This window comes from Haliotis asinina, chromosome 1, assembly GCF_037392515.1.
Source record: "Haliotis asinina isolate JCU_RB_2024 chromosome 1, JCU_Hal_asi_v2, whole genome shotgun sequence".
NCBI classification, from domain to species: Eukaryota; Metazoa; Mollusca; class Gastropoda; order Lepetellida; family Haliotidae; genus Haliotis; species Haliotis asinina.
Window position 1 is genome coordinate 8,750,510 of NC_090280.1, and position 11,481 is coordinate 8,761,990.

The 11,481-nt window shown below is 39.6% G+C and overlaps 1 protein-coding gene across 1 annotated transcript in view; it reads right to left on the minus strand.

Moving 5' to 3' along the window:
• The window catches only part of LOC137288108 (uncharacterized), a 32,056-nt gene extending 23,599 nt beyond the window's left edge, over positions 1–8,457 (minus strand). Inside the window, exon 1 of the mRNA XM_067820544.1 lies at positions 7,824–8,457. Coding sequence (XP_067676645.1) covers positions 7,824–8,457 — 634 coding nt within the window. The remainder of the gene's footprint in view (positions 1–7,823) is intronic.
• Positions 8,458–11,481: the final 3,024 nt, after the last annotated feature.

Here is an 11,481-nt window from a genome sequence, read left to right on the forward strand (position 1 = left end):
AGGAAATAAATGGTTTAATTCTGTGCCCAAGAGGTGGAACAAGAGAAGACTTTTTGTCATACAAATCCTTATAAAGCGTATTGAAGACACAGTTATAGGCAACGTTAGATTCATTAGAATATAATTTAGTAATGTATTGTAATGACAATTTTATACGACGTTGAGGAAGAGATGGTCCATCGGCCTAAACGTAGAGACTGTCGATAGGTGAAGTTCTGAAAGACCCAAGACAAAGTCTTAAGCCTTGATGGTGGACAGAATCAAGAATTGATCCCCTCCCCATTTAGAATTTGACACCACTTTCAACAAATCAAGTGCTTTCAGGCACTTAGTTTTCAGAGATTTAATATGGGGCAGAAACGTTAGGTGTGAGTCAAATATTAGACCCAAGAATTTGGCCTCCTTGACAACTTTAATGGGAGTAGCATCTAGAGATAGTTCATGGTCTTTATGCGGTTTGTATTTACGACAAAAATGTATACAGTTAGTTTTCGATTTAGAAAATTTAAAGCCGTTTGCAAGACACCATTTATCTATTTTGTTCAAACACAGCTGCAGTTGCCGTTCAATAGTATGCATATTTTTCCCACGACAAAAAATATTAAAATCATCCACAAATAACGATCCATCAATTGAATCGTTTAAAACTTTAGATAAACTGTTGATCTTTATACTAAAAAGTGTGACTGACAAAATACTGCCTTGTGGAACACCCTGATCCTGACTGTAATGATCAGACAGGGTAGAACCCACTCGGACTTGAAATTGTCTGTTGTTTAAAAATTTGGCTATGAACTCAGGCAAACGACCTCGCAAACCGAAATCATGTAAATCTCTCAAAATCCCATATTTCCAGGTTGTGTCATATGCCTTCTCAAGATCAAAAAAGATAGACACAGCATGTTGTTTATTAATCAGCGCGTTCTTCACAAATGATTCTAAACGCACTAAGTGATCGACTGTACTTCTGTTTTTTCGGAAACCACATTGTATGTCTGCGATAAGGTTATTGGTTTCCAAGTACCAAACAAGTCGATTATTTATCATGCGTTCCATGGTCTTGCAAACACAGCTAGTTAGTGAAATAGGTCGATAATTGGATGGATCCGTATGATCACGTCCAGGTTTAGGTATTGGTACTACTATGGCGTCACGCCATGACGGAGGAAAGTTACCAGATGTCCAAATATCATCAAAAATAATAAGAAGAGTTTCTAGGCAGGATTCTGGTAAGTGCTTCAGGAGTTGATAATGTATGTTATCAGCTCCTGTAGCAGTGTCATGAGCTTGATCAAGAGCAGTATGGAGCTCATGAATAGAAAAAAGTTTCATTATAATCTTCCCCATTATCAGAATTGAAATTAATAGTTTTCTTTTCTTGTTGTTTTTGATACTGCTGGAATTTAGGTAAATAATTAGAAGAGGAAGAGTGTTTAGCGAGGGTTTCGCCCAGTTTATTTGCGATATCTGATTTATCAGTAAGTAAATGATCTCCATGTTTAAGATGATGGACAGTAGATTTAGTACCTTTGCCTTTAATTTTTTGGACCATGTTCCATACCTTGGACATTGGTGTCCGAGAATTTATTTTGGATACATAATTTTGCCAAGATTGGCGTTTGTTCTGTTTAAAAGTACGCCGTGCTTTAGCATTTCAAATTTTAAATTTATTGAATTTATGCACCATAGGATGGCGACGGAAATAATGTTCTGCTTTTTTCCTTGCCTTCCTAGCTTGTTTGCACTCATCGTTGAACCATGGTTTTCTTATGTGTGGAACTGCAGAGGACTTAGGTATACACTCATCAGCTATGTAAATCAGTTCATCAGAAAAGCATTTAATAGCATTGGGAACGTCAATAAAACGTTCAGGTTTAAGTTTTTCAGCACACAGTGTTTCATATAAAGCCCAGTTAGCCTTTTTAAAATTTCGTCTTGATGATGGAGGAACATCAGATGGAGTTACAGCTTTTAATATAGTAGGAAAATGGTCACTTCCACAGAGATCATCGTGGACTGACCATTCGAATTCATTCAGTAGTTCTGAATTTGTCAATGACAAGTCAAGAGCAGAATAGGTCCGTGTACCAGGGGGTAAATATGTGCTGGAACCATCATTATAAATACATAAATCATTGCCAGAACAAAAGTCCTCCAATAACTTACCTTTAGTGTTTGTAGTTACACTACCCCAGAGTTGGCTATGCCCTGTTAAATCTCCCATTATATATACAGGGCTTCGGGAGTTGGTCATACAGGGCTTGAAGATCAATTTTGGCAAATGTCGAAGATGGCGAAATATAGAGGGAGCATAGCGTAAACGCTACATGTAAAGTAATTCTCACTGCAACAGCCTGCATATTAGTATTTAGTGAAACAGGGCTTTGAATAACGTTTTGTCTGACTAGAACGGATGACCCGCCAGTGGCTCTATCACCCGGAGGTGAAAAAGAATGATATGCACTAAAATGACGAAGGTCAAATGTATCTGTTTGTTTTAAATATGTCTCTTGGAGACATATCGCTGAAGGTGTAAAATCTTGGACTAATAGCTGTAATTCATGTAAATTAGTCCTCAATCCTCTGCAGTTCCACTGTAGAATATTATTGGAATAAACTATCTTTTAGGGGGATTTATTGGGGATCTACCCCGCACTCTTTTGGAGGGCGACAGGCTATGTGCCCTAGAATGGACGTTTTCAGAAACGTCCATGTCTTCAAGAGACCCGTATTTATTAAACAGTTGAATTTTGTTCTGTGACCCTTTAGGAGCTCTGCCACTTTGCTGTTTTGAAGCATCAGGCTTTGGCTTCGGTTTACTTTTCACAGTGTGTTGACTATCAGCTGTCGATTGAGACTTTGAGTGTGACTGAGATGATGATTTGTGATCAGAAGACGACTTTGATGTACTAGGAAGTGATTCCTCAGTCTGTGATGATATAGCAGTGCACAAATGCTGTGGAGAATCACAATTTACCCAAGTCAAGGTAGTTTGGCACCCTGTGGTTGATGTTGTTTTAGAGCTACACCCCGATGATATTTTTGTTACTGTAGCATAACTTTCCGAAAGTTTAGATCTCTTTACCAGTTTTTTGGCCTCAGAAAAAGAGATATTTTGTGTAAATTTTATTTTATTGATCTCCATTTGCTCTTTCCAAATAGGACACTGTTTAGAAAATGACGAATGGTCGCCTGAGCAATTGGTACATTTTTTATAGTCACTGTCACAATCTTCTGTTGTGTGTGTCTTCTCACCACAGTGAGCACACACAACAGACAATGTGCAAGTATTTACGCCGTGTCCATATTTCTGGCATTTAAAACACCTGAGCGGGTTGGGGATGTAGGTATCAACTTGTATGTTGCAGTAGCCTGCCTTCACTGATTTGGGAGCATTAGGACATGAAAAAGTAAACAGATAGGTGTTCGTTTTGATGGTTTCACTGTTTCTCCGAGTTGAAAAGCGCTTGACGAAGAGTACACCTTGATCCTTCATTTCAGATCCTATATCAAGTTCCGACATATCATCAAACAATCGGTCTCGATCTCTAACGATACCTTTGCTTGAATTCAAGGTTTTGTGTGCAGAAACCGTGACCGGAATACCCACGAAAGATTTGATGTTCAGCAAATTAGTTGCTTGTTGCTTTTTTCCGCACTCTACTAACAGGGCACCTGAACGTAAGCGTCTTATGTTCTTCACATCCCCTGCAATACCTTGAATACCCTTTGATACAGCAAAGGGGTTCAACTTTAATGGTGTCTTGTCAGGAGTCTCAATAACAATGAAACGCGGCCAATACTCAATCGACGATGCAGACGGTCTATGGTCAGTATCAACAGGGTCAATATCAAGTGGACGTTTTGTTTTTTTTGTTGGGTTCTCATAAGCCATGGTTAGTTTAAATGATTCATCATCCGAGCTCCCCACCCACCACGGAGTATCACAAGGACAATGCTAAAGTAAGCGGGCCTCCAGCTTACAGCACCAAGGATACTCGGATGATATACTCCAGCCTTCTGGGCATACGACTCTAGGCAAAAATATGAATTAGTAAAATTTGAAATTCAGAAGATCCAAAAATCGGCCAAGACCTAATAATATCCATCTTACGATTCTCTAAATTTTGTGTAACATTACATACAGTAATGCTCAGGGCTTGGTGTGACCAGCCGATTGGTTGAATCGGGCCCATTCAACCTCCCGTCTAGGTGAAGTCAGGGCCGAAGTGGTGTGTTGAGCAATAGGAACACTGGTCTTGCTCCCATTGCCCTCAACCACCAGGATCCCCTCCTCCACCGACACAGGGCCGCAACCCATGGCAAACGGGTTGGTGGACCAAATATCCCCCCGGGTCCACTACGGGGATGTCGGCGAGCTCTTGGCGTTACCCAGCACCCACCACGAGGAGGTGGCTCGCCACGGGTGCCCCAATATAGGGTTTTATTTCATGTAATTTATTAATACCCACTTGGGTGTCCCACTGCTTCTGCATTAGATCACGGATATAAGATCTAATTGTAGCTTTATAGTCTGAGTATGGAATCAGAAGTGGTGTCACAGATTTATTGAGTGCTGCCTTAGCGGCAAGATCGGCCATTGTGTTGCCAGAAATGCCAACGTGGCTGGGTAACCAACAAAACACGATGTCGCATTGGCTAGTAGCAAGAACATTATATAACTCAATAATTTCTGTTAAAAGTGGATGGTTACAAGATATGTTTTTAATAGCCTGAAGACAAGAAAGAGAGTCTGAATAGATTATATACTGTTTATATTTAGGATGTCTTTGAATATATTTAAGAGCTGTTAGTATTGCGTTTGCTTCTGCTGTAAAAATAGAGCTATCATTAGGTATTCTAGAAGAGATTGTTCTGGATCCAATGACAGTGGCACAAGCTACTGCGCCACCATCCTTGGACCCATCTGTGAAGAAGGATTTGTATGTATTATATTTATGTTTTAATTGAATGAATTCTTGTTTATATTGTAGTTCATTAGTATCTGATTTTTTAAACATTGTCAGTGTTAGGTCAACTTGTGGCCTCACCATTTGCCAAGGGGGAGAAGAAAAAAGCCGGGAAGGAGAAATATTCTTCAGCTCAATGCCGGCAGCAGAAATGAATTGCTGGATTCTCATCCCAAGAGGTGGAACAAGTGAAGTTTTTTTTATTATACAAATCCTCATAAAGAGGATTAAAAACGCAGTTATGAGCAGGATTGGATTCATTCAAGACAATTTGATACGGTGAAGTTTTAGAGATGGTTCATCGGCCTCAACGTAGAGACTGTCAATGGGAGATGTTCTGAAAGATCCAAGACATAGCCTCAGACCTTGGTGATGTACAGAATCTAATAGCTTCAGGTTGCTTTTGGAGGCTCCACCATACACAATGGAACCGTAATCAAATTTCGATCGAACCAGAGATCTATATAAGTGAAGGAGGGTAGTTTGGTCCCCTCCCCACTTTGAATTGGAAACAACTTTTAACAAATCGAGTGCCTTCAGACATTTGGCTTTGAGGTACTTAATGTGGGGCAGAAAGGTTAGATGCGAGTCAAAGATGAGACCAAGAAACTTAGCCTCCTTCACAACTTTGATGGGTGTGCCATTTAATGATAATTCGGGGTCTTTATGGGGTTTGTATTTCCTATAAAAATGTATACAATTGGTTTTAGTTTTAGAAAATTTAAACCCGTTTTCCAGACACCATTTATGAATTTTGTTTAGACAAATTTGTAACTGTCTCTCAATAGTTCGCATATTTTTACCACGGCAAGAAATATTAAAATCATCCACAAATAATGATCCATCAATTGAATCACTTAAAACCTTTGAAAGACTATTTATTTTAATACTAAACAGCGTGACCGACAAAATACTACCTTGTGGGACACCCTGATCCTGATTATAATGAGAAGACAGGGTTGAACCCACTCGGACTTGAAACTTCCTGTCGGTTAAAAACTGTGATATAAAGAGAGGCAAACGACCTCGCAAACCAAAATCATGTAAATCCTTTAAAATGCCATGCTTCTACGTAGTATCGTATGCTTTCTCAAGATCAAAAAATATAGATACTGCGTGTTGTTTGGTGATAATAGCATTTTTGACGAAGGATTCTAAACGTACTAAATGATCAATAGTACTTCGATTCTTCCGAAAACCACATTGAATATTTGTAATGAGGTTATTAGTTTCCAAATACCAAATTAATCTGTTATTTACCATTCGTTCCATGGTTTTACAGACGCAGCTGGTTAAAGATATCGGTCTGTAATTTGATGGGTCCGTGTGATCCCGGCCAGGTTTTGGTATTGGCACTACAATGGCATTACGCCACGAAGGAGGAAAAATTCCAGACGTCCATATTTTGTCAAATATATCTAAAAGTGTGACTAGACATGGTTCAGGCAAGTGTTTCAATAGCTGGTAATGAACATTATCATCACCTGCTGCAGTATCATGAGCTTGATCAAGAGCCGTATGGAGCTCATGTAACGAAAACACTTCATTATAGTCTTCACCATTATTGGAATCGAAATGAACTTTTGTCTTTTCCTGGTGTTTCTGATACCTCTGAAACTCAGGAACATAATTTGCTGATGATGAGTTTTTGGCAAGAGTTTCGCCAATTTTATTTGCAATGTCTGCTTTGTTAGTTATTAATTTGTCACCATCTTTAAGATGGTGAACTTCAGATTTTGAACCTTTGCCTTTTATTCGCTGAACCATGTTCCACACCTTAGACATGGGTGTACGTGAATTAATTTTTGAAACATAGTTCCTCCAAGATTGGCGCTTGTTTTGCTTATACGTACGTCGTGTCTTAGCACTAGTAATTTTAACGTTGTTGAAGTTATGAACAGTAGGATGTCTGCGAAAATATTTTTCTGCTTTCTTCCTACGTTTTCTTGCCTGTTTGCATTCGTCAGTAAACCATGGTTTACGAATATGAGGAGTTGCAGAGGACTTAGGAATGGTTTGATCAGCAATTTCATTCAGTTGTGTTGAGAACATCAAGATGGGATCCGGCACATCACTGAAGTGATCAGGTGTTAATTTTTCAACGCATAATTGCTCATATACAGGCCAATTTGCCTTAGTGAAATTCCACCGGGATGAAGGTGGATTGTCACCTGGTGTTATAGATTTCAGGAGCGTAGGGAAGTGATCGCTTCTGCAAAGGTCATCATGTACAGACCATTCAAATTCATTGACAATGTTCGACTCTGTGAGAGTTAGGTCAAGTGCAGAATACGTTCCAGTGGCTGGATGCAAGTAAGTATTGGAATCATCATTGAAAACACATAAATTATTATCGGAAATAAAATCTTCAATAACTTTCCTTTTATTGTTTGTATTTGTACTACCCCATAGAGGGTTGTGCCCATTTAAGTCGCCCATAATGATGCAGGGCTTTGGGAGCTGGTCATACAAACTTTGAAGGTCAGTTTGACGAAGAACTGATGAAGGTGGTACATGCAGTGAGCACAAAGTAAGAGCAATGTGCAAGGTCAGACGGATAGCAACAGCTTGAAGATTAGTATTCAGCGGAACGGCACTATGAATCATGTCCTGTCTGACAAGGATACTAGATCCTCCTGTAGCTTTGTCCACATGGGGAGAAAATAAATGGTAGCAACTATATTGTCTTACGTTAAAAACATCAGTATGTTTCAGATACGTCTCCTGTAGACACAATGCTGAAGGTTTAAAGTCCTGTAACAATAGAAGAATCTCATTATAATTCTTCCTAAGTCCTCTGCAATTCCATTGTATTAGTGTATCATTTAGGATGTATTATCGGTGACAGTTCACGACCCTTTTTCTTAGGAGAATGGCTCCGAGAGCGGGTTGTCAGAGGAGGTGACACCTCCATGTCATCTAAAAGATCAAATCTGTTTACAAGTGACACAGAGCCTCTTTGTCCTTTAGGAAGACGGTCACTTGTATTTTGCTTCTTAGAGTAATCTACATTTACATTCTTCTTCTTGATAATCGGTGTAGGAGGTGACACCTCCATGTCATCTAAAAGATCAAATCTGTTTACAAGTGACACAGAGCCTCTTTGTCCTTTAGGAAGACGGTCACTTGTATTTTGCTTCTTAGAGTAATCTACATTTACATTCTTCTTCTTGATAATCGGTGTAGGTGCTGTTTGAGTTTCAGAGGATTGTAAAGTTTTTCGTGAGGAAGAAACAGAAGGAAGATCCTGAATACTCATAGGTGTCTGAGCTGTCAGCCAAGTCAGGTCTGTTTGGCAATCAATAGATTTAGTGGAAGGTCTCATCACCTCTGCATATGTTGGCTTACCTCTCAATGCAGTGCTACCAGATGGTGTAGCTGAAGTTGCCAACTTCCTTGCTTCTGAAAAACGTATGTTCTTCTCAGTTTCAATACGTTGGACACTCATTTCAAACTGCCATACCGGACATTCTTTAGAAGACGACATGTGAGATCCAGAACAATTTACACATTTGATTTCAGACGAACACGTGCTGCTGTCGTGATCTTTACCAGCACAGCGTGAACAAGAAGCATGATTCTTACAAGTGTTCTGCCCATGGCCAAACTTCTGACAGTGAAAACATCTCAGTGGATTTGGAACATACATGTCAATTTTCATAGAGAAGCATCCTACGTTAATTGATTGAGGTAAACTGGGTACATCAAACGTAAGCAAGTAAGTAAGTAATCCACGGCAAACGGGTTGGTGGACACCCCCGGGTCCACAACGGGGGTGTCGGCGAGCTCTTGGCGTTACAAAGGACCAACCACGAGGAGGTGGCTCGCCACCGGTGCCCAGTGGTTCTGATCCTGTTTGTGCGTATTGTAAGAAGCCAAGTCATTTGGTGTCTGCATGTTACAAACTCCAGTTTAAAAATCAGGCTACAGGTTCCCCAAATGCTTTTGTGTCCATCGCACCTAAGCCCTTCTTTCCAGGTGGTTCTGGGGAGAGTTTTGTCTGTGAGAGTAAGTCTCCAGATTCTGTAGTTCGGAAGGAGTTTTTGCCCTTTGTGTATAAGGGTTCTGTGTCACTTATGGGAAATAATTCTACCCCACGACCCCTTATTATCTTGAGGGATACTGGAGCTCTTCAATCTCCGATTTTGAAGGATATTTTGCCTTTTTGTGATGATTCTTCAGCTGACTCAGATGTTTTGCTTCAGGTTATAGGTAGCAATTCTTCTGCTCCTCTCCATTTTGTGAATTTGACCTCAGATCAGGTGAAAGTTGGTGTTCTTGACTCTCTCGCAGTTCCGGGTGTCGATTTGTTGATCGGAAATGATCTCACAGGGTGCAAAGTTGGCTCTGATCCTATTGTCACTGTTTTTCCGGACAGTTCAGTTAGTACAGAAAAAGTGGAGGATGAATTTCTGGGTATTTTTCCCTCTTGTGCAGTCACTCATTCAAGGTCAAAAGGCAATTTCTTCCAAGACTTCTTTGCAAAATGATACCATTTATGATTTGTCAGGTACATTCATGGATCATTCTTTGTGTGAGGTGGAGATGTATGACTTATCTTCAGAGAGTACTAGGTCTTCAGGACTTCTTGATAAGTCAGATAGTTTGTCAGGTGCTCAACATGTTCTTTCCAGAGAGCAGCTTATTAGTGCACAGGGTGAGGATGTTGACGTGCAGAAGTTGGCTAGTAAGGCTGTTTCTTTTGAAGAGGTTAGCAAGATTCCAGTTTGTTATTACTACAAGGATGGTGTTCTGATGAGGAAATATAGGTCGCCGGATGTTCCTGCTGAGGATGAATGGAAATTGTACCATCAAATTGTGGTACTGAAAGTATTTCAAAAACATGTACTTTCACTGGCACATGAAGGTCCCATGGCAGGCCATTTGGGTGCAAACAAAACTTGTGAGAAACTTTGGTACATTTCTTTTGGTCCAGTTTGAGACATGATGTGGCTGAATTTTGTAAGAGTGAGTGAGTGAGTGAGTTAATATTTAACGTCACATTGGCAATATTTCAGCCATATCGTGACGAGACCATTTTTTATACTGAAATGAAATATGTATACATTATAAAAACCTGTCGTCAAAGGACAGTAAGACCACTAGAATATCACATTTAGAATTAAAACTAGTGTGGAGAGTTAAAACAAATACCACTATTTGGACAATACAACATAAAATACGGGCTATAGATCGCCAACAACTGAAGGTAGATCACCATACTAGGGACCATGGGGACTTACAGTACCTTTGCTACCTGCATGGACCCAAGATGGATTTACACCATCCCCTCAGCCATTGGCGATTATACTGAAAGTTAGCCATTAAAAACAACAAATATACTACGATTAAAAGTTTGGTCGTACTAAATTTACATAGAATGTTTTGGACTTACGTACCCTGTCAGGAGGACAATAATTTTACAATACTGCAACCCCCCTCAAGGGCACAGCCACTAACAATCTCAGTTATTAATCTAGACTACCAATAGTAAAATATTTAACTATTTACAATTCTGATAACAAATGTATTTCTTTTAAAAATGCAATTATTAAATGAGAGCTGGTATTATTAAAAAGATCCTTCATAGTTCGTGAACTAAAATACTGATCCCTTGTGATGGAATACTCAACACAGTCAAGCAGGATATGCTTGACTGTGATTCTTTCATCACAAGGGATGCCGAACGGAGGATCCTCACCTTTCAATAGGTATTCATGAGTATATCGTGTATGGCCAATACGACATCGCCGCAAAATGACCTCATCAAATCTGGACTGACAACCCAAGTGGGTATACCCAATATATGGTTTCATTGCATGTAATTTATTTACATCCACTTAGGTGTCCCACTTCTTCTGCATCAGATCACGGACATACGATCTAATAGTAGCTTTACAATCAGTGTAGGGAATAAGAAGTGGTGTCACAGATTTGTTGAGTGCTGCCTTAGCAGCACGATCGGCCATTGCGTTTCCAGAAATGCCTACATGGCTGGGTAACCAACAAAAGACGATGCCGTATTGGCCAGCAGCAAGGTTATTATACAATTCAATAATTTCTATTAAAAGTGGATGTTTACAAGAAATATTGTTAATCGCCTGAAGGCAAGAAAGAGAATCTGAAAAGATGATATATTGTTTACACTTAGGATGTCTATTGATATATTTTAAGGCTGTTAATATGGCGTTTGCTTCCGCCGTGAAAATAGAGCTGTTATCAGGCAATCGGGAAGATATTGTTTTGGATCCAATGACAGTGGCACAAGCTACAGCGCCACCACCCTTGGATCCATCAGTAAATAAGGATTTATATTTATTATATTTAGTACGTAATTGACTAAATTCTTGTTTATATTTTAGTTCATTAGTTTCTGATTTTTTAAAAGTGGTCAAGGTTAGGTCCACCTGGGGCCTAACAAATTGCCAAGGAGGGGAAGAAGGAGACGGGAAGGAGCTATACTACCCAGCTCAATGCTGGCAGCAGAAATAAGTGGTTTTATTCTTAAACC